General features: G+C 33.4%; 1 protein-coding gene across 1 annotated transcript in view; it reads left to right on the top strand.

Moving 5' to 3' along the window:
• LOC106471038 (zinc finger SWIM domain-containing protein 5-like) overlaps nt 1-24,042 on the top strand; it is a gene marked incomplete at its 5' end in the record, with an annotated part of 83,289 nt that overhangs the window by 40,147 nt on the left and 19,100 nt on the right. The window contains 8 exons of the mRNA XM_022399664.1: nt 3,666-3,688; nt 7,126-7,234; nt 10,134-10,261; nt 11,538-11,681; nt 12,369-12,517; nt 18,014-18,164; nt 20,764-20,967; nt 23,729-23,935. Of these exons, the coding sequence (XP_022255372.1) occupies nt 3,666-3,688; nt 7,126-7,234; nt 10,134-10,261; nt 11,538-11,681; nt 12,369-12,517; nt 18,014-18,164; nt 20,764-20,967; nt 23,729-23,935 (1,115 nt within the window). The remainder of the gene's footprint in view (nt 1-3,665; nt 3,689-7,125; nt 7,235-10,133; nt 10,262-11,537; nt 11,682-12,368; nt 12,518-18,013; nt 18,165-20,763; nt 20,968-23,728; nt 23,936-24,042) is intronic.

Raw genomic sequence — 24,042 nt, forward strand, 5'->3', positions numbered from 1 at the left:
GTGTAAAAAATAGTTAACTTTGGTGATGTGACCCTTGCTGCCTCATTGCAGACTCAAAGACACTTAAATCCCCTTTCTTCTTTCTTGTCTGTGGCCTGTCTCTATAATAATGAGTCCACTAGAATAATACAGACAGGTAAAGAGTTTCTAATTACTGACAACACTAAACATACACACACACACACTTGAACCTTTATGCGTATACAGGTAGAAACATCAAACATGGGTAGATAGGTAAAGCTACTCATTTGGAATCTCCAGCATGCATTTCTGGCATTGGTTTACCATCCTTGTTCCCCCCTTTTGGTACCACCAATTCTGCCTGGCCGATGAACTATTATATTTTCTTTTTATACTCAGGGTGAGCTAAGTGAAGAGAACTGCTTGTTTCAAAACTCAAAACATCTCCTTTTTAGATTTTTGTAAATTTGCTACTAGAAATTTTCTTATACTCAGGGTGAGCTAAGTAAAAGAATATTACTTGTTCAAGAATTCTGTGTACCCCCTGCACCACAGAAAGCTATTACCTTGTGTGCACTGGAGTGTAATTTTCTGCATGTCCTAAGCCTTGAACAAACTTCTCATCATTTCATGTGCCATTTTATGATGCTATCGTCATTAGACTATATCCCTCTACCAATTGATAGGCAACACATCCTCCATGCACAGAAATCTCTGTGAGCCCTATCATTTGAACATACTCTTTTCTTTTCTCATCAATGCTTGTCTTTAGAACATGTTTATTTTTTCTTAAGACTTACCATAATTTTTGTGCTTATTCTTTTTTGTCTTTTGTTACTATTCATTGTGTAGTCTTTCTTTCCTTAAGTGAAACAATGATAGTAAATATTAAATATATCAGAACTTTCATTTGAATGATATTCAATTTGATTTTGATCAGCTTTTTACTTTTAGGACACTTCTCATTGTCTGTGTCTGTTTACTCCAACAGAAGGGTTTCATCTAGTACTCTTTAAGGTCGTCATTAGACCTATGGACCATTGTCAGACATACCTGGCTCATTTTTATCCAAGAAATAAAAAAATAATTTGTATTCTACATACTTTACAAAAATGGACCACTACAGTATCAGTTTCATGGATTAAGTGGATTATGTATTCATGTTCCCATATTTCTGACATTTCCTGAGGTGTTTAACACTTTTTCACAGTAGTTATCGGACACTGTAATAAGAACTGTAGACTGATAGTAATGTTAAAGCCATTGTGCACTACATTGTTGATTCCATTCTGATCTTGGATCAAGAATTCTCAACCTCCTGTTTCACTTGCTTCAGTTGAACTTAGTTGCCCTATCTTGTGTTTTACTGCTGTTGTTTCTTGTTCCCTTCTCCCAACATGGAGCAGGTAGTCCCTGTTTCATACTTCTCTGCTTAGGTTCCAAAGGTATGTGTCCTTTGTTTTCTTTCTTCATTTATTTTTTGCTGAATCTCGGGGTTCCTTTGTTGCATGACCCTCCTTCATCTGAATCTTTTCTTTAATTTTAGAGATCTTTTCTTTTTCTTACCTTTATACTTTCTCTCCACCTATTTATCTCAATTTCTTACACAACTTCTTTGTTCATTCTGTTGCTTCACCTTCATAAGGAGGCTTTTCGTCATGACTGTGTCAGCTTTATTTGGGCAACTTACACATAACTGTTTACCACTTTGGTCTTGATATCTGGTTTTCTTCCATTCTTGTCCAAGTTATCTTGATTTCTTCCTTTTTGTGATGTATTTTGTTAAGTTGCCTTACTTTCTGATTTTTTCCTGTCTGAGTCTCCTCTTGTGACCTCTGTCTTGCACCTTTTCTTTGGGATGTGTTTTTGGAGTATTTCTTGGTATTTTGATTTGATGCAGCTCTTCAGTAATCATCTCTGCTCATTTTATTTTTTTGCTCTTGGGACCAGGGTCCCCATAAACTTTCTCAATATATATACAGCTTTGTAGGGTCACCCCTCATCTGTTCCTTGTCCTTTTGTTGCTATCTATAGCCCCATCTTCGAGGGCTGATTGTCATGGGTCTTGGAGGTGATTGGTTTCTGGAGCCATCCCTTGGTTCCATTTCTATAGGAGCTCTTCTCTCCCACTTTGTCCACTAGTGGACTCCCTTTGCTATGGCCTATTGAGTTCTTCAGGTGCTTTCCTAGGAGTTTTTGCTGTACTTCACCTCGCCTGTTTCAAATGCCATGAGAAAATTCCTCTATCCCTCTCTGAGGTTCAGTCCTGTCCTTTTATCATTCCCACAAAGATGTAAAGTTTTTGATCAGATATCAATCTATCCCTCTTGACCTAATTTTGGTCTTTCCGATGGTCACTTTTTTTACTCTGTGGTGGATACTTTTCCCAGTGATGGGGTCTCAGAAACTTTCCTCACATCCTGGTTGGTCTGCATACCTTTTACTTTCTCTGGTTTATTCATAATGGTAAAAAATTTGGTTGTCACCCCTTCCTTTCATGTTGGCTGTGATATGGAGCTTTAGATACCAGGGTTTTTGCCTTGATCACAGGTCTGGATTGCTTCTCTCTGCACCTGATTATTGTGGTATCTCACATAAGTCATTCTCCTGTATGGAATGGCCTGACTTATAGCTTTGGTCACACTACACACTCATGCTCAGTTGCCCACATGTGAGATAATAGCTGATTGAACCTTACATTTCTGCCCAACATAGCATTACACTAACACCCTGCAAGAACCTCATGGCACTTTCTTAAGCTCTACTTCCTCTCCTGACAACTAATTCCTCAATAATATTGAGCGAAGAGTATTTCCTGCTTGAGACAGGTGTGTTTTTCTGCCCCACTAGGTTACTTCTCACCTCGTGGGTATTGTCTTTGTAATTTCTTCCTCTGCACCAGCCCCTCCATAATCTTAAATGTGGTTTTCTAGCACTTTGTGGCACAGAGAATAAAGTTTTAAAAGTTAACATTTACCTTACCTGAGAATGTATTTCATATTGATATGCACCTCTCTGCACCACTTTACACCATTTCTCCCCACTTCTGCTGTATCTAGTTTATTCATCAAACATTAGCCTGTGTTCAAATGTTAGTGCTTATGGGGATTACTGTGCATGGAAAGTGTGTTGTTGTTTTTATTGTTGGAAGGCTATAGTCTAATGATTATTACATCATAGACTGACATACACAGGGACTTACATGGCAGTGTGCACAAGCTAATAGCTGTTTGTGTTGTAGAGAGGTATCTATCTGAAATTCATTTTCATGTAACAGAAATATTGACTTTCAACACTCAGAAAGAATGAGCTCAATAAAAACAACTGCTTCTCTCAGCACTCAGGATATTTCTTTTTTAAATTCTTTTAGGTTTATGACAAGAAATTTTTTATATTCAGAGGGAGCTAAGTTAAAAGAAAAATGCATTTCAACACTCATAAAATGTTACCTATTTATATCTTTGTAGGGTTTATACCAGATGTTTTCTCATACTCAGCATGAGCTAAGCAAAAAGAAAAATGTTTTACAACACTCAGTGTTTCCCTTTTAATTTTTTGTAGTTTAATATGAGATATTTTCTTATATTCAGGGTGAGCTAAGTAAAGAAAACTACTTGTTTCAATACTCAGTAAGTGTTTCCTTTTTATATTTTTGTAGGTATATTACAAGATATTTTCTTATACTCAGGGTGAGCTAAGTAAAGAAAACTACTTGTTTCAATACTCAGTAAGTGTTTCCTTTTTATATTTTTCTACGTTTATTACAAGATATTTTCATATATTCCGGGTGAGCTAAATAAAGAAAATGGCTTGTTTCAACCCTCAGAATGTGATTTTGTTTTCTAAAAGAGCTAAATTACAAATACTAATTTTTCAATACTAAATTCTTGTAGGCTGATTACAAGATATTTTCTTATACGCAGGGTGAGCTAAATAAAGAATACGTTTTGTTTTAACACTAGAATTTAGTAGGTTATTGCAAGATATTTTTTCTTATACTGAGAGTAAACTAAATAAAATATAACTGCTTGTTTCAACACTCATAGCAATTCTTTTGCGAATTGTTGTAGCTCTATTACAAGATATTTTTTTATGCTTAGGTTGTTATAAATTTTACTACTGGCTTAAACACTTTGAAAGTTTTTCCTTTTAAAATTTTTATAGGTATATTATGTGATAATTTGTTATACTCGGGGGGCCCAGCATGGCCAGGTGATTAGGGAGATCGACTCGCAATCTGTAGGTCACAGGTTCGCTTCCCCGTCCCACCAAACCTGCTCACCCTTTGAGCTGTGGAGGCTTTATAATATGATGCTCAATCCCACTATTTGTTGGTAAACGAGTAGCCCAACAGTTGGCAATGGGTGGTTATGACTAGCTACCTTCCCTCTAGTCTTATGCTGCTAAATTAGGGATAGATAACCATCTTGTAGCTTTGTGTGAAATAAAAACAAAATAAAAAAAAAACTTGTTATACTCAAAGGAACTTTATAAAAATAAACGTGTTTCAACACATAGAATATGTTTCTATTTAAATCTTCTTATACTCAAAGTGAGCCAAGTAAAGAAAATACCTTGTTTCAACACTTAGAAAGCATTTCTTTTTTAAAATATTTGCAGGTCTACAAGATAATTTCTTATACTTAGGATTTCAACATTCAAAATCATTTATTTGTTTACATTTTTGTACATTTATAACAGTACAATTTCTTTTATACCGGGAGAACTAACTCAATAAAAACTGCGTGTTTCAACTCTCAGAAACTGCTTTCATTTCAAATTTATTGTAGTTTCACTAAAACATATTTTCTTATACTTATGATGAGATAAGTAAAGATACTGCTTGTTTGAATATTTTGGAGCTGTATTCTTTTTAAATCTTTGCAAGCTAAATAAAGAAAACTGCTTGGTTCAAGCATATATTTTTGTAGGTTTATTAAAAGTCATTTTGTTATACACAGGATGATTACATTAAAGAAATTGCGTGTTTGAACCCTAAGAAAGTGTTTCCTTTTTACATTTTTGTAGGTTCATTACAGGATATTTTCATATACTTAGGGTGAGTTAACTAGGGAAAACTACTTGTTTCAATGTTTAGAAAGTGTTTGGTTTTTAAAGCTTCTTAGGTTTAGTACAAAATAACACTCAGGGTAAACTGTATAAAGGAAAATCTCAGAAAATGTTTTTTTCTTTAATATTTTTATTACAAGATATTTTCTTACATTCAGTAAAGAAAACTCTGTTTCGACACTCATAAAGCATTTATTTTTTCAAGTTTTTATAGATTTCTTAAACAACATTTTCTTATGCTCAGGGTGATTTAAATAAAGAAACTACTTGTTTCAACATTTTGAAATTGTTTCATTTATAACTTTTCTTAGGTTTCATACAAGATATTTTCTCATACTGTGGGTGAGATAAGTAAAGAATACTGCTTGTCTAAATATTCAGGAACTATTTTCTTTTTAAATTTTTGTAGCATTACTACAGGATACTTTTTTACATGCAGGTTGAGCCAGAAAGTGAACTTCTTGTTTCAATATTTTAAATTTTTATATTACAAGATATTTTCTTATACTCTGGAGGCAGGGAGTTAGGTAAGAAAATGTGCTTGTATCAATGCTCAGAAAGTGTTTTGTTGTTAAATTTTCATAGGTTTAGTACAAGTAAAGAAAACTCCTTGTTTAAATACATTTCTTTTATATTTTTGTATGTTTATTAGAAGTTAATTTGTCATACTCAGGATGAGTTATGTGAAGAAATGTACAAGTGTTTTATTTAAATTCCTTTAGGGTTACAACATGATATGTTGAAATTCAATGACGAGGAACCCACTTTGAGACTAATAATGGTTGTAGATGGCTTGAATGGGTAATGAAGAAAAACTTTAATATAAGTTTAACATAACAGCAAATGTACAAAACCTTGTCGAAAAATTGTATATTTGCTGTTATGTTAAATTTATATTAAATTTTTTCTTCATTACCCATTCAAGCCATCTCCAAGCATTATTAACATGATATGTTCTTATACTAAGAGTTAGCTAAGTAAAGAGAAATGCTTATTTCAACTTTTGAAATATTTGTAGGTTTATTACGAGATACTTTTTTATACTCAGGATGAGCTAAATAAAGAAAAACTGGGTGTTTCAGTGCAATAAAGTAATCTAGATTACAGTTACCTTTACATACATGTTTACTTTAGTTTTCAACTGACATTGGTAACTATATATATACAGAGAGAGAAATATCCCAATGTTATAATTACTCCTCAGCCAACAGTGAGCCTATTTTGTATTTGTTCTATTACAGCAGCTTTCTATCAAACTTCTCACATATTTACTATGTTCATTATATTATTGTGTCACTTGTCCAGAGTGAACATCACTCGAGAAAGGAGTACTTGTACATAGCTGTTTACATGCATTTTTATTGTTTTACTTGCATATTATTTCTAATTATTCTATGCTAATTTATAACAATATATGTTTTGGTTATAAAAACTAGTAACTTTTGGTTATATTTTCTATTCTGTACCATAGAATTATTGTAGATTGTGCTTCATTGAAATTTTAAAGTTGATTTCCACAAAATTTTCTTGTCTTTTGGTCTCATCTCAACTGTTAAGTTTAGGTCTATATGGAAACATTGTAGAAAAAAAAGGATAAGCCTAGTACTAATATAATGCTAAAGACTTATTAATACTTACTTTAGAGAAAGCTTAGACAGTTGAGACTAAATTTGAAAGACTGCATGTGTTCACAAAGTTTTAAACAATGTTTCAAACTGTTAACATAGGTATTCACCTGATTCAGGTCTGAGCTAACTGTTTGAAACGTTGTGAAAAACTTTCTAGACAGATGTGGTCCATCAATAACTCATTTTTACATATTTAAACTATGTTTCAAGCTGTTAACATAGGTATTCACCTGATTCAGATCTGAGCTAACTGTTTGAAACGTTGTGAAAAACTTTCTAGACAGATGCGGTCCATCAATAACTCGTTTTTACATATTAGTGAATTTTATAAAACTGACTTGGTTAGTTTCATACTTTAAAATTTCTTTCACTAAATACTTGCACTTTACAACTAGAAACCTTATGTCATTTGTTGATTTTGTTATCTTTCAAGTGTGTTTTCATTACTTTTTGTGTATCTTTTCAGGTTTTCACTTAAGTGGAGTTGTGGTCACTCCCAAAACTTCCAGTAACACCACCTCAGGTTTTTCTTCAGAACCAGAAAGAAGACACAGGGTCTCCATTACCTTTGACAGGTAATAGGATGTGGTTTTCAGATAGTGTTTAGAGGTTTCCTTATAGAACTTTAATTTTTGTTAACATTATTGGGCTTGTAATTAAAAGCTATCCCAAATACTATTTTGTGATATATAATACTGCTGCCCCCTATTAGCTTTCATTTTATGTGTTCTAGTATTTTTCAAATAGTTTTAAAGCATTTTGGTCAAACTCATTGGGGTTTGATGTAAATTTAACAAAGTTACTTTTTGGAAGACAAAATGCTAAGATAATTCAAGGTAACATGAGTTTTACAAATTAGCTTTACTGTTTAGTTGAAATGGATATGTCAGAACCCATAAACATCAGGATATCAAGGAAGAGAAGATTCATTCTCTAGAGGATAAGTTATATGTAAATGGTGTCATTAATAAGAACATGGCCTTGCATGACCAGGTGGTTAGGGCACTCAACTTGCAATCTGAGGGTTGCGTGTTCGAATCCCTGTCCCACCAAACATGCTTGCCCTTTCAACCGTGGGGGCATTATAATGTTACGGTCAATCCCACTATCCGTTGGTAAAAGAGTAGCCCAAGAGTTGGCGGTGGGTGGTGGTGACTAGCTGCCTTCCCTCTAGTCTTTCACTGCTAAATTAGGGACGGCTAGTGCAGATAGCTCTCGTGTAGCTTTGCGCAAAATTCAAAACAATGAAAACAATAATAAGAACACCTGAATGAAAGTAAAGGAGAATGCATAATAATATGTCTGCTATATTCAATGCAAATTAGGCATTTTGTCCAATACCAGGGCTCTTCAGGCTGTTTGGGATACATAAACATAGTAGTGGTTGAGACACAATTAATAATATCAAATTGCATGGAAACAACTGTAATGGTGTGAAATGGATTAGTTGGTGAAATATAATATGATCAAGAGTTTTGGAAGATAACAAATTAATATTTTCTATTATTCAGATGGAGCTGGAGTATTGAAATATAACTCAAACTAATTTTTAAAAATGTGTTGCTCGCAGAACTAAAAGCTTCTGATGAAGGTGTTTTTTAGTTTTTGTATATTAGTTGTTGTTTTTTCTACAGGGTATCTGTATGACATACTGAACCTTTGATTTATAACTTCATTAAAATAGAAATAATATAAAAATTGTTCTTTACAGAAAACTATAAAAAGCTTTGAATTATCAGATTAAACTACATCTTCATTAGTAATACTACTTTATCTTATCTGATAGTGTAGTTAATTAGATCATAACATAATTAATGTGTCAGATCTGTTAACATTTTCATTATGGTATTAGGTAGCATAGTCAATTAAACCTTCATATCAGTGGAATGTAACTAATATGTCAGATCTATTACCACTTTCATTGGTATTAGGTAGCATAGTCAATTAAACCTTCATATCAGTGGAATGTAACTAATATGTCAGATCTATTACCATTTTCTTTATGGTATTGGAAAGTGTAGTTAATTAGATATTCATGTCATCAGAACATAACTAATGTGTCAGATCTGTCTCCACTTTCTTTATGGTATTTTAAAGTGTAGTTAATTAGATATTCATGTCATCAGAACATAACTGTGTCAGATCTGTCTCCACTTTCTTTATGGTGTAGCATATTGTAGTTAATTAGATCTTCATGTTATCAGGTCTTAACTAATGTGTCAGAACTGTTACCACTTTCTTTAGAAACAGTATTGATTAGTAATTGTTTAATTCTCTAGTTAATCTAGTGCTTATCATACAGCCTGATTAACGTTGTTGGATAATTATTTTTAAAATTTAATATGTTTTTAGTTTTAATCATCTAACTTGTTTACGATTATCTAACTATACAAGATATAAATAAAAATGTATAAATAGAAAAGTTAATTTTTATTATGAAGCTGAAAAATAAGTATATATGATAATAAAATTTGAGAAAAAATTCTGTTTTTCTATTTTAGTAGATTGTTATTTTATGTACTAAAACTTTGAAAATAATCTTTAAATCTGGAACAACTTTCTTATGTTTTGGACACTTGAGCGTATCTTGTTATTTTAGTTATTCTGAACTACTTTGTAGATCGTATGTCCTTATAACATTAATAAAGTTGCATAAAGGATAAGTATGATCGTAAGCAGTTGCTTTCGTACTGTGGTCAACTTTTCATATTTATGCATTACAATTTAGATTTTGGTGTCTTGCAGTGGATAAAGTGTTCTGTGTAATGAAGTTCCCATATCCTTATGTATCACAATAATATAACTTGAAATATATCTGAATATAAATACAGGCTTGTTTAACATTAATATTGCATATATACATATTTCAATAAGACCTTGGTCTGTGTTCATCAAGTACAAATAAAGATTAGATACATATACATTCAGTGCAAAATATCCACAGTAAATACATTTATTATAAAGTTTTAACTGTTTCTTTTTTTTATTGTACAGTATAAAATACACAATGTTCCTACTTACTCAGGCAATACATTTGATACATATCTAAATAATAACATTTGATACATACCTGAATAATAACACTTTATACATACCTGAGTAATAACACTTGATACATACCTGAGTAATAACACTTTATACATACCTGTGTAATAACACTTGATACATACCTGAGTAATAACACTTGATACATATCTGTGTAATAATACTTGATACATACCTGAGTAATAACACTTGATACATACCTGTGTAATAATACCTGATACATACCTGAGTAATAATACTTGATACATACCTGAGTAATAACACTTGATACATACCTGAATATATAACATGAAATACACCTATGTTTTATAGTGACCAGTTAGTTTAGTTCGTGAAGCAATAGTAATATTTTTATTTTCATTAAAATGATGGAACAACATCCTTATTCATTGTTAAAATCTAAATATTACTATGTATGTCTTGTTTCAGATGTAAGATTACCTCTGTGTCTTGTACCTGTGATGTAAAGGACATTTTTTGGTGTCAACATGTTGTTGCCCTTGTAATTTACCGAATGAGAAAAGCCACACTTGTGAAGTTGCGTGTTCCAATCTCAGGTAAGAATTTTGGAATATTTGCTAGCTATACTGTACTGATTTACTTAAAGACTACTGAACAACTATAAACTGAAAGATAGTAGGAAAACCACATTTCACTGGCTTGAATAAACTTATTTGAACAAATTTCATTGTATTCAGATTGCTTTTCTTTATAACACTGAAACCCATTGAAATTCAGATCTGAGCCTATCATCACTAAAAAAGTTAGCAGTTTTGCACAGTTAGTGGTCAAGTTTCAGCATATATTGTTATGGAAAACAATTTCAAAGTTTTTTAATTTTATTTGAGAGACTTTCGGAAAAGAAATAGCTCATCCAGAACAAAAGGCATCACGTTTTATGTCTCCTCATACGGTATTTCAAATACAGGACTGTAAAAATGTTTTTTGATGTACTAGCTAGCCCCAGACCAGTGGCCATAAAAAATATACTAGTCCAAACTGAAATTATATTTGCTCAACTATTTGTTTTTCACTATAATGATTGAATTACAGATTATGCAAATATATACATATCTTTATTAATTACAGTGCCATCTTTCAAAGTATTATTACCGCATAAGTAAAAACCTATGGTCAAATTAACCAGTCTTCGTATATGATATATTGGTATTCCTGACAATTGAAAATATAAAAAGTTCTGGGCATATATCTGGTCCATGCCACTGTACATATAGGATGAAATCTAAACAAGTAAGTACAGTCTGACATTCAGAACACTTTGCCCTTTTTCAGTCATTACTTGGACCTAGGAAAAAGGCCACCACAGAGTTCCGAGTCATTTCCCCAAACATAGCTGTTTCATCTCTTATCAATAAAACTTAAAATATAACTACTTAAATTGCTGCAAAAAAAAAAGTTTGAAAGCATTATAAATAATTAGGCTTATGGTGGATTAGCGTACAGACTACCAGTGTTACAAAAATTTCCGTGATAGTAAATATTTCGTAGTTTGTAAGATAAACTAAGAGGTACCATTTTTGTACATTTTAGTAATTGAAGAAAACATTGGATTTTACACATGCTTGCACACATTTCATGCAAGCAGAACCGTTAGCTTCAGGCTAGGAAGTAGGAAGTTTATGGTAAACCAAACTCAACATTTGGATTTTTACACCCCTGAAATATATTTTTTACCTCACCTTCCTTACTGCACCTCAATTTAACTTTATCTCAAACTGATTTATTATTACTTTTCCACAATTTAATGATAAAGTTTTTTTTTGTCCTGGAGGTTTACTTGTGACTTCTAGAAATTCTACATTGTGTTTACAGAAACGCTACTCCAGTTAGATCGGCAGCAGCTTCAGAAACTAGTGCAGTACCTTGTTGCCGAACATCACACAGAAGTCCTTCCAACAGCGCAGAGGTTAGCTGATGATATTCTACAGACACACTCTGTTATCAATTCCATCTCTGGTGAGTATGAATGCTTGCCTTTTAAGTAAAGTGTAAAATGTGCATGTAAGATTTTCATGAAGGTTTGGAAGTACTTTTGATCTTGGTTATTTGGAATAATTTAATATATATGTTAATACAAAAAGTAAAAAGCCAAAGTAGAACATATATTATCATTCTTTAAAACTGTTTCTTCATTCTTCACAAGATGTTTGCTTATTTCTTGTAATTTTGTAATATTTGTATTTCTGTGTACTTCTCTAGGTTGCCCTACAAGGTTTAAATTTATGTTACAATTTCAGGTACTTCTCATTTTAGTTTCTGTAGATTTAGTTTTAGGTTAACTGTGAGTGTTAGTTTGTGGTGTAATTTATTATTATTCTACACATAAAATATATATGTTCTTGAACTGTTATGTGAAATATATAAATGCTTTTTGTAATAAACTTTTAATATATGGTTTACTATGCATTACTCATGTAGCTAGGTTTAATATATGGTTTGTTACACATTACTTAGTTAGGGAGGTTATTTATGTGTATTACTTTGTAATAAACTTTTAATATATGGTTTACTATGCATTACTCATGTAGCTATGTTTAATATATGGTTTGTTACACATTACTTAGTTAGGGAGGTTATTTATGTGTATTACTTGCAAGATGTTAAGAGTGGTAAATCCTATTTATAAACTTTCTTTATTTCCAGGAGCACCTGACCCTACAGCTGGAGCCTCAGCCGATGAGGAGCATAGCTGGCATTTGGACGAGGAGCAGATAACAGAACAAGTCCACAATTACCTTTCTCAGGGAGGCTATTACAGTGCTAATAAGCAATTAAATGCACTGTTTGCCAAAGTAATTATTTACTCCTTAATTTGATTTTTTTTTGCTGAGTGTAAAAAAAAAAGATACTGATTAATGCAGTAGATTAGCTCTTTAGTGATTCTAAAATTAGTTTCGGATATGATATGTGACCTCTTCTCATATCTAGCTTTTCCTGATTCAGTGCTGCCCTCTATAAGCAAACTTTATTGTTTTGCACTAGCCATGAGGCTACCACCTAATCTTGCATGTTTCCATGTGATATTGCTGTATTGTTGCATGCAAATGAGCATGCAACACTCCACCAATCGAAGTTTGACTCTGCCTCCTAGCATAGCTGGCTCCCATATACTGGTCATTCAGTCATAACTTCACAATTTAACACTTGTATGTTAAGACGTGTCTTTTTTTTGCTCACATGAGATTTCTTAACATCAACATCTGGTTGAAGTATCTACAAAAACCAGCTGTTGTGGAAATATTTATTGTTTGTATTTTCAAACAGTTCTATCTCTTCACATTTTGTGGCTCTTATTTTCCACAACATGAATTACACAGAGACAGTCCTTTCCATGCTATCTGGTGTTGAACAACTGGATTTTATTAATTCAAGACAGGCTACTTTGGTGCTTCTTTGTCTGTCATGGGACTTGTGTGGTGGAGTCCTTGACCTTTTTCAGTCCATGACACAGACTTCTCCTATAATTCCTATCTGTGAAGACATGGATTTTAAGCAGTCTTTTCCAGCTGCCTGAATTGCAAACAATTCTTCTAGTGCAAAAGTGAATCGACTTCAACATTCTGCATCCTTCAGTGGCTTTTCTTCTCAATCATGTTACTATTTTTCACTCTATCCCATTTCTTATTATTCTTTACTTTCCCTTCTACAGAATATTATGTTTTCCTCCTTCCCTGATATCCAAGTCTATGCAGAAACTTTTTTTGTCTTAATTTCACTCTGGTGCCAGTATGACTCATCATCCTCAACTGGTTGCACAGATGCCTTGGCTTACAATCAAGTTGAAGCTCTTTTCTTGGACTCCCAAACTCTGAAGTCTCATCTTCAGGCTTGGAATTCTGTTCCATTGTTCTCTGTTCTCAAGCTCAGTTTTTTTGCCTTCACCTTATCCTCACTACACTGCATGTTATCTATCCTCCATTTCTCTTCTTTTGGAAGCAATCCATCATTCCTCCGAGGGATTTTTCAGTGGACACTCATTCCATTTTTTTTTATACATTCGCATGTTCTTCCTTGGACTTGTCCCTTCTTACTTGGTTACTCTATAACTGTGATTTGGAGGGGAAGAACACCCTTCTTGTCCAATTACATTTAACAATCTTTTATTTTGGGGACCTTCATCTGGCTCCTTTTTTCCACCATTGGATTTTTGGTGGGGTACCTGATTCTTTGTAGTCACACTCTGAGACCATGCACCTACATTGTTTCTTGACTTACCCATGTTTCCTGTCTTTATTAAGCTCCTTATCATCCAGTTGCTATCTCTCAACACCTCTCTGCTCCCTGTTTTTCCATCCTATTCCTATTCTCCCATCCATTCTTCCACTATTCCATAGGTTTGAGCACCAACATTCTTTGTTTTGGTGACTATCTTTTGGACTCAGGAACAGTGAGGGCCTGTTTGGCTTGATTTGTGAATCTATGGAATCCTTTTATAGCTGACCATTGTGGGTTACAAGTTCTATCCATTGGCTTTACCCTTAGTTTTTCTTCCCCTCCCTCTTGTCTCCTCTTCTCCATGGGATCCTGCTCCCACCAATGTCTTTCCAAGGTAGCGTTGTTAGGATGCTATCAAAAGGCTTTCTCACCCTTCTCCAGAATTTTATTCCCATCTGTTCGTCATTTTCTAGTACACTGATAATCATTCTGTCCTGCCTCTTTAAGTTTCTTGACCTTCCTCAAGTTACTGTGATGAATTGTCTTGCCCTCTGATGGTCCTTTTTTCTGGACCCTTGGATAACCAAGATTGATGTCTCTTTTGCTTATCTTCACATTTTCATCTTCCCAGCTTCCAGGCTTTATCATCAGTCTGTACATCATGGTTGAATTTATCAGTTTGAAGTTCTTGCTTTTGGCCTGATGTCAGCTCTTTAAATTTAGTGCATGCCTTTGATCATTATATTCATGGCATGGGATTGAGATTCCACCAATTTATGGATGACTGGCTTCTTTTATCCCCATCCCAGCAGGTCTCCTTCAACCATAGTCTTCTCCTTCAGAAGACAGCTTTTTCTTGTTGGGTAATCAAGTTTATGTCACAACCACACAGTTATCTATTTCATTTTGGTATCTTTTTCACTTCCCATCTCAGCAGACTACATCCTTCTCTACTGCATTTGTGTGCCATGGAGGGTTTTGTTTCCACAACAGTATTCTCTTCTTCTCTACCTGCAAAAGAGGTTCTCTATCTATTGGAAATTTTGGCTTCCTTGGAACCCCTTATCGCCTTTGGCTGTGCTCACATGCATGTTTTACTGTGAACTGTACATGATCATTGGAACCCCTCACAGAATCCATTTTCCAGAGTGGTCCCTCAGTCCTCATGTTTTTCAGTGCATTTGCTCTTAGTGTCTTTGGTACTTACAACAATGCCAAGCTTCCCCTATTCAGGTCTCCTGTTCTGCATTCATCAGCACTGGCAGTGGATGCATTTAGTCAGGAATGGTCTGATCTCTTCCTTTGTGCTTACCCCCCCTATTCATCCTCTCACTCATTAGGGACACTCCTTGTCAGTAGTACCCTGTTGATTTTCCCAATCATGGTTTCCTCAGTTGAGCCATCTGACTTCCTCCCCTCCTCTTCAACTCCCTTCTTCTTCAGCCTTGTAATTCTCTCTTCCATTTAGTCATGTCATCACTCTGGCTTCACGTGTTGAATTTGTTCGGTTCCTTGTAGTGTGGTCGGGACTCTCTTCATGTGTAGCCTTCTTCCTGTCCAGTTCTGTTTGCCCACCCTCCTTAGGAGTTTATTAGTGCAAGTGGTGTATTTACCACCACTTGTCTCAATGTCGATCCTTCTCACCTTCCATCATTCCATCCCCATTGATCTGTGTTCTTCACATGGGTTTTTGACCAGGGCTGGTCTATCTTGACTATTGCTGGTTACCAGGCAGCTCTCTTGACTACTTTCTAGTTTTCCCATTATGTCCAGTTTTTTCCTCTTGAGCCCTCTGCATTCTTCTAGCCTACCTGACTTGGTCCTTAATGTTTTTCTCCATCCATTTACCATACCTCTCTTCGAACCTTTGGCTTCCTGTTCCTTATACCATCTATCCCTTAAAACTTATTTCATCTTCCATTTTTATCTGTGGTTGTTGGTGTTCTGATATGTTTGCTATCGACTCTTTTCACACCCTCTTCCATTGCTTCTGTATCCTTCTCTTTCTGGGTCACACTTTTCTCTCTAAAACATCTGCAACATTTAAGATGATAATGCATTCACCCACATATCTCTTCCTTCCATTCTCATCTTTATTCCCATTCAGGTCCTGATCATCTTTAATGTCTTGTTCATGTGGTCTGTTGTTATTTGGGTCACACTTGTTTTTTCCATGGTTCCCAATCCCATCCCTAGAATACTTCATCCACTCACAATCTTTCACCTATTACTCTTACTGGATGAGTCTGACAGCTTATCCATTTAGCATATTCTTCATTGGATAGAGAAGCATGTCAGCATTTCCAGGTGTCCTCTCAGCAAATTTGTCACTGAGCTCTCTCATTAGTTGGTCAATTCCTTTGTCTGTTGAAGAAGATTGGGCTGGCATGTGGAAGACCCCTCACATCATCTGGCCATTTCTTCTTCGTCAAGATATGGACTGTCTCCAATTGCTGTTCTTCACTCATCATACTGTCTCTGACTGGATAAGTCTTTTTTTTTTTACCTTCTTTTTACAGAGCTTTCTAGTCATTTACATGATCCTGCTCAGTGGCAAATGTTGCCTGCCGGGTCATGCTTATCCAAAATCTGCACAGTTTAGGCAGTCCAGGAGATGGGGGTGTTTTACAAGACTGCTCAAGGTATCTTCATGGTGCTCATTTTCCTAAACAAAGCACAGTCCAGACCATACCCACTCATGGACTAGTATGAGTAAAGCAGGCAAGGAATTCCTGCCCATCCTCCATTCCTAGATGAAAACCTAGTGCTGGCCTGCTTTTAAAACTATAGTTTTTGTGGTCATTTGTTGCACTGTATTATGGTGGTATACTCCCCTGAACTCCCCAAAGTGCTTTCATCCCAGTGCTTTCTCCTAGTGGAGTATGGGAGCCCTTGCTACTCACCAATTCCTAACCTTTGGGGTGGTGGACCACAGAGGATGCCTCCTGAGTGACCATTTCCACTTAATAGAGAGTAGGGTAGTGGTGCTTTGTCCAAGTAGTACAGTTTACTCCTCTGACCAGCTTTTCCCCCCACCTTATCACTACCTGGAAGTCATCTCTGCTAACACTTCCACCCGCTTCTGTTGCATCTTAAGTTTTGCCTAATCTCAAAGTGATGACTGAACAATCAGTATAGAGGAAGCCAACTATACCAGGAGGCAGTGTCGCACTCCTATAGGTGGAGGGTTATTACATGCTCATTTGTATGCAACAATACAGCAATATCATATGGAAGTATGAGAGATTAGTTGTGAGCCTCAAGGCTAGTGGCGAACAAAAAGTTTGCATATAAAGGGCAGCACTGAATCAGAAAAGTTAGATGTGAGTATTTATTGGAAATACATTTTCAGTGTTTGAAAATGTTAACTTTTTATAAGACTTTCTTACCACATGATAAAAAATATACATATGTTTGGGGTGTGTAGTTATATAACAAAATATTCAATTCAAGTATACATCTTACAATTAGAAAACATACTCAATAAAAGGAGTAATGGCCAATTAATGTTCTGATTTGGTTAGTTGTAATATTATCAGTTTACTACTCTAGCAGTGCATTGTGATTTATCTCTACTAGCTATTATTGCTTATTGCAGTGTGTAATTCCTTATGTAGCATATAGAATTATTGATGTTTTGCAACTGCAATGTGTAGCACAAAAAATATTTGTTTTTGTATACTGGTCTGTCATAGTTAATTCTGACAGACAGCAAACTGTTTTTGAGTGCTTGGGTATTTGAAATAAAATAGATGATAAAACTTTACATGATCATCAATTTTGCCCAAAATATTCAATATAACAGATATAACCAGCTTCATTGATTTGGGTAAGCGAACGGGGATCAATTTCTGTATAAAAATCAAACTGATTAAAGTTCAGATAAACATCATCAAACAGTTTAATCACTCCATATTTTAAGTTGGACTTCACTACTGCTGTATAAATGCTTGTTTGCTTTAGAAATGTATGAAAATGGGAATATACATTACATATTTTTAAGTGGGGAAGACTTTTAAAGATAATCCTTATAGTGTGAAGGATTTAAGTTCCTTCTTTATGAATGCATTCACTTGTAGTTCATATTAAAAAAAATATATTTAATAAATACTACTTTTCTCTTAATCTACTAGGTCAAGGAGATGTTGCGGGCTAGAGACTCTAATGGTGCCAGAATGCTGCGATTAATCACAGAGCAGTTTCTGGCTGACCCCAGGTTAGTCATCTGGAAAGCCCAGGGAACACCAATGATGGACAAGTGTCGTCAGCTGTGGGATCAGTTAGGTAAACATTTTTGTAAGAAGATAAGCCTAATTGATCCATAATTTTTAGTAGTATACAAAATTGTTAAGTTATTTCATGAGTTCAGGAATATATTGTAGTGAAATTTAATTCATCTTTCACTTCCAGTATTTTACAAATATGGATCACTGTTAGTTTACATTGTTACATTCACCTGCTGTCGGTACACCCTGAAACAAACTTCAGATTGTATTACCAAGGCCTATGCAAGCCTTGAATTATTTATTTGAGCTCAAGCTATCATTTGGAAAAAATTGGGAGAATACTTAAAATCCTTTAAAGTAATTAAAATATTAAATTTGGTAACAGTACTCAAAATGGTGAAAATAAATTTACACGGTACTCATGAAGTAATACGAGGAGTTCACATCTAAGTCTTTATCTGTGGTAATACTGTTTAAAAAATAATTACACTGTAACAGGAATATTATGTAGTTTTAGTCAACTTTATGTATCCATTTTGGAAATACTAATTAATAATGATAATAAATAATACTATAAAAATTAGTTTAGTAAACTTTACACTGAAACAAAAAGGTGAATAAATGTAAAGTAAAAACATTATCAAATTTATGCATCTGAATGATTTGGCCAGTATTTAGATGTTACGACTAGGGGGGGTGGGGTGGATAAACATAGTAACAGCTATTTGTATTGTTCAGTTTTATTGAATATCTACATAATGGATAAATTATTGTGAATTTAATTAATCACTTAACATTCTCTGAATAAAGATATCAACAAAGGGAGAATGTACGATATTTAACAAGAGAATTTTTTCTATAATTGAAGGTTAATTTGAGCTGTTCAAATTGAGATAAAAGTTCTCTTGCTTTCTAATATAAATAAGAAAACAGCAAATACGGACAGGGCTCAAAATAATGATATTTGACAAATATGGACAGGGCTCAAAATAATGACATTTAGCAAATACTGACAGGGCTCAAAATAATGACATTTAACAAATATGGACAGGGCTCAAAATAATGACATTTAACAAATATGGACAGGGCTCAAAATAATGACATTTAACAAATATGGACAGGGCTCAAAATAATGACATTTAACAAATATGGACAGGGCTCAAAATAATGACATTTAACAAATACGGACAGGGCTCAAAATAATGACATTTAAGAATATTTGTCACAACTTTGTATTTGCATAAGATTAGAGCTTGGCATAAGTGAACTACAGATTAACAGTATAGGTGATGTATATGTCATAGGGAGGAAACAGCATACAAAATATAGTTACTTATTAATTGAAATTGCTTCAAAATGATTTTTTTTATTTTTCCAGAAACTTCCTCTTCCCACCCTTTCACAAACTTACATTTGCTTAACAAGTGCTTGAAAGTTTGAGCCAGATTTTTTACAGTTAAGCTGAGGTTCATCTTTAACTGGAACTTAGGTGTATCAGCACAAAGTCAACTATATAGAAAAGGTCTTTCTAATGAAGTACTTAACAACTGATAAATTAGAAATACCATTGGTTTATTGTATTCATAGAAGTGTTTAAAGCGCAGTCTTACACTTCCTAGTTAGCTTTTCAAACTATCAGAGTACTATTTAGAACTCTTTCGAATTAGGTATTCAGATAAGTGCCTTGATTAAATCATTTTTAAATTTGTATATATACACATATCTTGTTGCATTGTGAATTTTCTCTTGGGAATAAGCCAGAATGTTTTTGTTTTTTTAATTACAGCAACTATATATTTTTTTAGAAATTTTTATTTAAAATTAGTGTTAATGAATAGTATGATCGGTAAAGAAAACAAAAAGTACTTGATTTCAGAGGCTTGTAGTTCATATGTGATCTTAAGTAAACTTATTAGCCTATAAAGATACCAGAATCTAACTTAGTTTACATTGACTAGTTAGTCCCTTAAATGTTTTCGTTCAGTATTAACTTGTCGTAAAAGCTGTGCTACATTTTCTGTTCTCCCAGCTGCTCATTTTAAAGAGAAATTTTATTTTAAAATACTTTATGTTACACATGGTATTCTTCATTATAATCGCAGAGTAGTCAAGATAAAACAGAAAAGACGTAAAAGAGTATGATGTACTTTTTTAGGGTATTTTATTGTGTCTTCATATTGCACTCTTCAGGGGAGCTGACGTACAACTCAATATATGAATGCTGTTTAAAAGTCAAATGTTTGTAAAGTATTGAATGAAAACATATTTCTGATTTAAATATTTTTAACTTAATTATGAAAGAAACAACTTAATATACTTAAAGTAAATTATTTTATGTTATTATTTTGATAAATTTCTGTTGATAAGAGGATGATAAAGTGGTAGATCTGCTTTAGTTTTAGCCTATTTTCATCATCAGATGTGTTTTCACTATCAGTAATACTTTTCAAATTATTATTTTTCTTCTTTTCTTTTGTAGTTACATAAATCTTCTTAAAATCTCCATCATTTCTGAAATTATATATTTTTTTCTATAAATTTAGGTAGTGGAGAAAAAGAGTATTATTATGTTTTGGTTTTGTTTTCAGAAACTTATTTTTCTCAATCTTATATTGTAGTACTTTGCAAGTTCATGAACTTCGGTGTTATTTTTATAGGTGCATTGTGGGTGTGCGTGGTTCTTAACCCTCATTCTAACCAGATCGATAAGCAACAGTGGCGCACCCTTCTGGAAAAGTGGGCTACCACTCAAGTGTGTCCTCTAGAAGATGCAGACTTTCGGCCACCAGGAGGAAGTGGACAAGCAAGGAGACCTCACGAAGATGACAGTTTCTCCAATTCTTCTGATGATGAATCAAATGGTATGATAAATAGTTTACTGTTATTGTTTTATTTTGTATAATTGGTTTACACAGTTGTCATATTTGTGTTAAGTCTCAATAAAGTAAACTAAATCGAAATAACAATATGTATAATAAATGAAAATATAATGAGTTTTATGATCTTGCTCATAATACCTATTTCTTATTTGCTTCATAAAGGTTATTGACTCGGGGTATCCTACGATATTTGCTGTAATCTTTACGCCGAACAGAGAACAGGGTTCCTAAGAGCTCTTGAAATCCTTGAAAGCATATCTTATTCAAAGTTGATATTTCAAGGGATTTTAAGTATTTAATTTTGCCCAAAGTTCTTAAATTTAGCTCTAGAGGTAGAGTTTTATAATCAAGTACACAAATACATCGAAACAAATAAATTGTAAATGTTCATTTGCTTTGTTGTGCAGTTGAACTCATCTACTTGTATATTGGACTGTATCTAACCACTTAATTAAGTTCTTCCTATGGTTGTCATCATATGCTCATCGAGAAACGTTTAAAGCATATTAATCAAAATAGTTATTGTGCCATCAGTGGTATTTGCTGTGTAGCAAAAAAATAATTTCTGGATTTACAGTAGTACCAACTAAAATTAGCTTCTCAATTATATTTTGAGAAACAAAATAATTTTAAGCTATATTATGAAATGTTTTTTTTGAATGGTAACTAGAATGAAACAATAACAACAACAGGTCTGTATGAAAAATGTGTATCACTAATATTAATTGTTTATAGTAATACATCCATTTATACCATACAATAGATTGGTGCAATTTAATAAAAGTATCATACTTTTAACCTGGTTTGATGTTTAAGAATGAATTTATGATATATTATTTTTGCCTGTTAGCACTAAAAAAGTTATTTTGCTTTGAATGCTACATTGTACAAGGCCATATCTACTACCTGTATAGTAGCTGGCATCTCATTAGGCCTAAGTCGTGAAGGAAGGACTGCTTGGTGAATGACAAATTTGTACCTGTCATCAACTCATGTATGTTATGTACCTGTTTTTACTGAAACTGAAGGAAAGATTAATTTTATAAAGTAAACTGTTTACTATTTTATGCTTTATCAGAGAAGAAGATTAAATTTGTATTTTTATCATGATTATTATATTTATTTTCAATAATGCAAGTGTAAAACCTAACTTTTTTAGTTAGCTAAGTTTGAATAGGCAGCCAGAATTTATAAGAAACTTTTCCTGAATGTAGTCAGAGAAAAGACATCAGTTTATTTTAGCTAAGACTTTTTTTTAATTACCTTACTTGAAGAATTATTGGTGACTGGTAGTCAGTGGTTTTAACAAAATCACAGTTGTGAATTTTCACTTATTTACAAGTCTTAATTAAATTGACTGGTTTAAACGTATTAAAGATTTTCTTCACTTTAAAGACATGTGAACTTTGCATTTCAATCCATTGTTCTTATTTTTTCCATTTTAAAATAGTAGAAATATATATATTAATTTCAACACAACAATTGTGTTTCTTTCTACTAACACAGTTTTTGTAGACAGAAAATACAAAAATATTATAGTATCAGGTTGAGTGTGTAACTAAACTATGAGCTGAGTATGCTTGTTAATAGTAAAAAAAAAACTAGATGAACATAAAGTTATTCCAAATGGATCCATCATATAAGTAGTTTAGTAAACATGGAAAAATGGAATAAGAAAGAACAAGATTTTTTATAGTATTTGTCTTTCTTTACAGTAGAAACATATTTTCTTTTTTCCTCCATTTTTAGTGTTGTTACGTCTCTAGTCGTTTGTTAATTTCCCAGTATAAATTCTTTCCGAGGAACTTCAGCGATACAAGTCCTTTTTTTAAATAAAACTAGTTTATTCTTTCTCAATACAACTTTGCAATACACTTAATTTCCGCAATCACTTTAACTTAAACACACACTATAATTCACAACGATTCAGGCACTTCACTTACGACTTGACTCGATTATCTGTCTCTATATCTTCTTATCTACAATTATCTATGCCGTCTCTTCTCCTCTTCGCTTTATTTGCCGGGCTTATATACTAAAATAGAAGCCACGTAGAAAAGACTAGAGTTGCCTTCATGATCCTTCTAGAAACTCGTGACGTGTTACCAGCGTCACGTGACTTCCGCTGTCTTAACAGATTGTATACAGTAGTTTCAAAAAAATAACTGTTCTGAATTAGAAATTAAATAACTCTGATATAAATCAAGGAAATTCTTAGGTTTCTTTAATTATGTCTGTTCTTTTTATTCAAGTTCCAATAATCTTAGGATTAGTTTTATTTCTATCATATTTAATATTTTGGAACAAGCTGTATGTTTTATCTTCACGTGTAAATAGTACAAGAAGTGCTTCCCTCCCCATTTATAAAGTTATATATTAATGGGTCACCAGTTTTATATGATTTTCTGTACTCTTAATACTCAATAATTTCTGTGAATAACATTCCAATTCCTTATAATTTAGCTCATACTATCATAGGTTCCCATAAATTCACAAGTTTAAATTCCTTTGAGTAATAAACTATTGTTAGGCAGTTCATAACTTGTTTCCATATCTCTTATTCGTCTTTTTGTAATTATTAATACAGGTAATTAGATCATGTGAAAATCATATTAAAATTATTTATAACCATATAGCTATTAAAATTGTTTATAAACCATAATAATTTCTTTGTAATACTCTATAACAGTGGTAGTGAGCTATTAATGAAATAGTTAGAACATGGTTCTTTATTTGTTTTCAGAATTACCTCAGGGTGAATGCCCAATTGCCTTCAGTATTACAACTCAACCTCAACCTCGTACAATTTTTCATCGAGCTCTAGAAGCAAGTCATCTTCAATGGGACGACCTCCACCTAAAACATATTATTGCACATGATGGTGTCACTCACTGTACAGAACCATCTTCATCTGCTTCCTTCAACTGTCAGGGTTATCCACTGTGGCATGGTAAGATTTAATCTGTCTTTTTTCAACTGTCAGGGTTATCTACTGTGGCATGGTAAGATTTAATCTGTCTTTTTTCAACTGTCAGGGTTATCTACTGTGGCATGGTA

The sequence above is a fragment of the Limulus polyphemus genome, unplaced genomic scaffold (assembly GCF_000517525.1).
Source record: "Limulus polyphemus unplaced genomic scaffold, Limulus_polyphemus-2.1.2 Scaffold4363, whole genome shotgun sequence".
Lineage (NCBI taxonomy): Eukaryota > Metazoa > Arthropoda > Merostomata > Xiphosura > Limulidae > Limulus > Limulus polyphemus.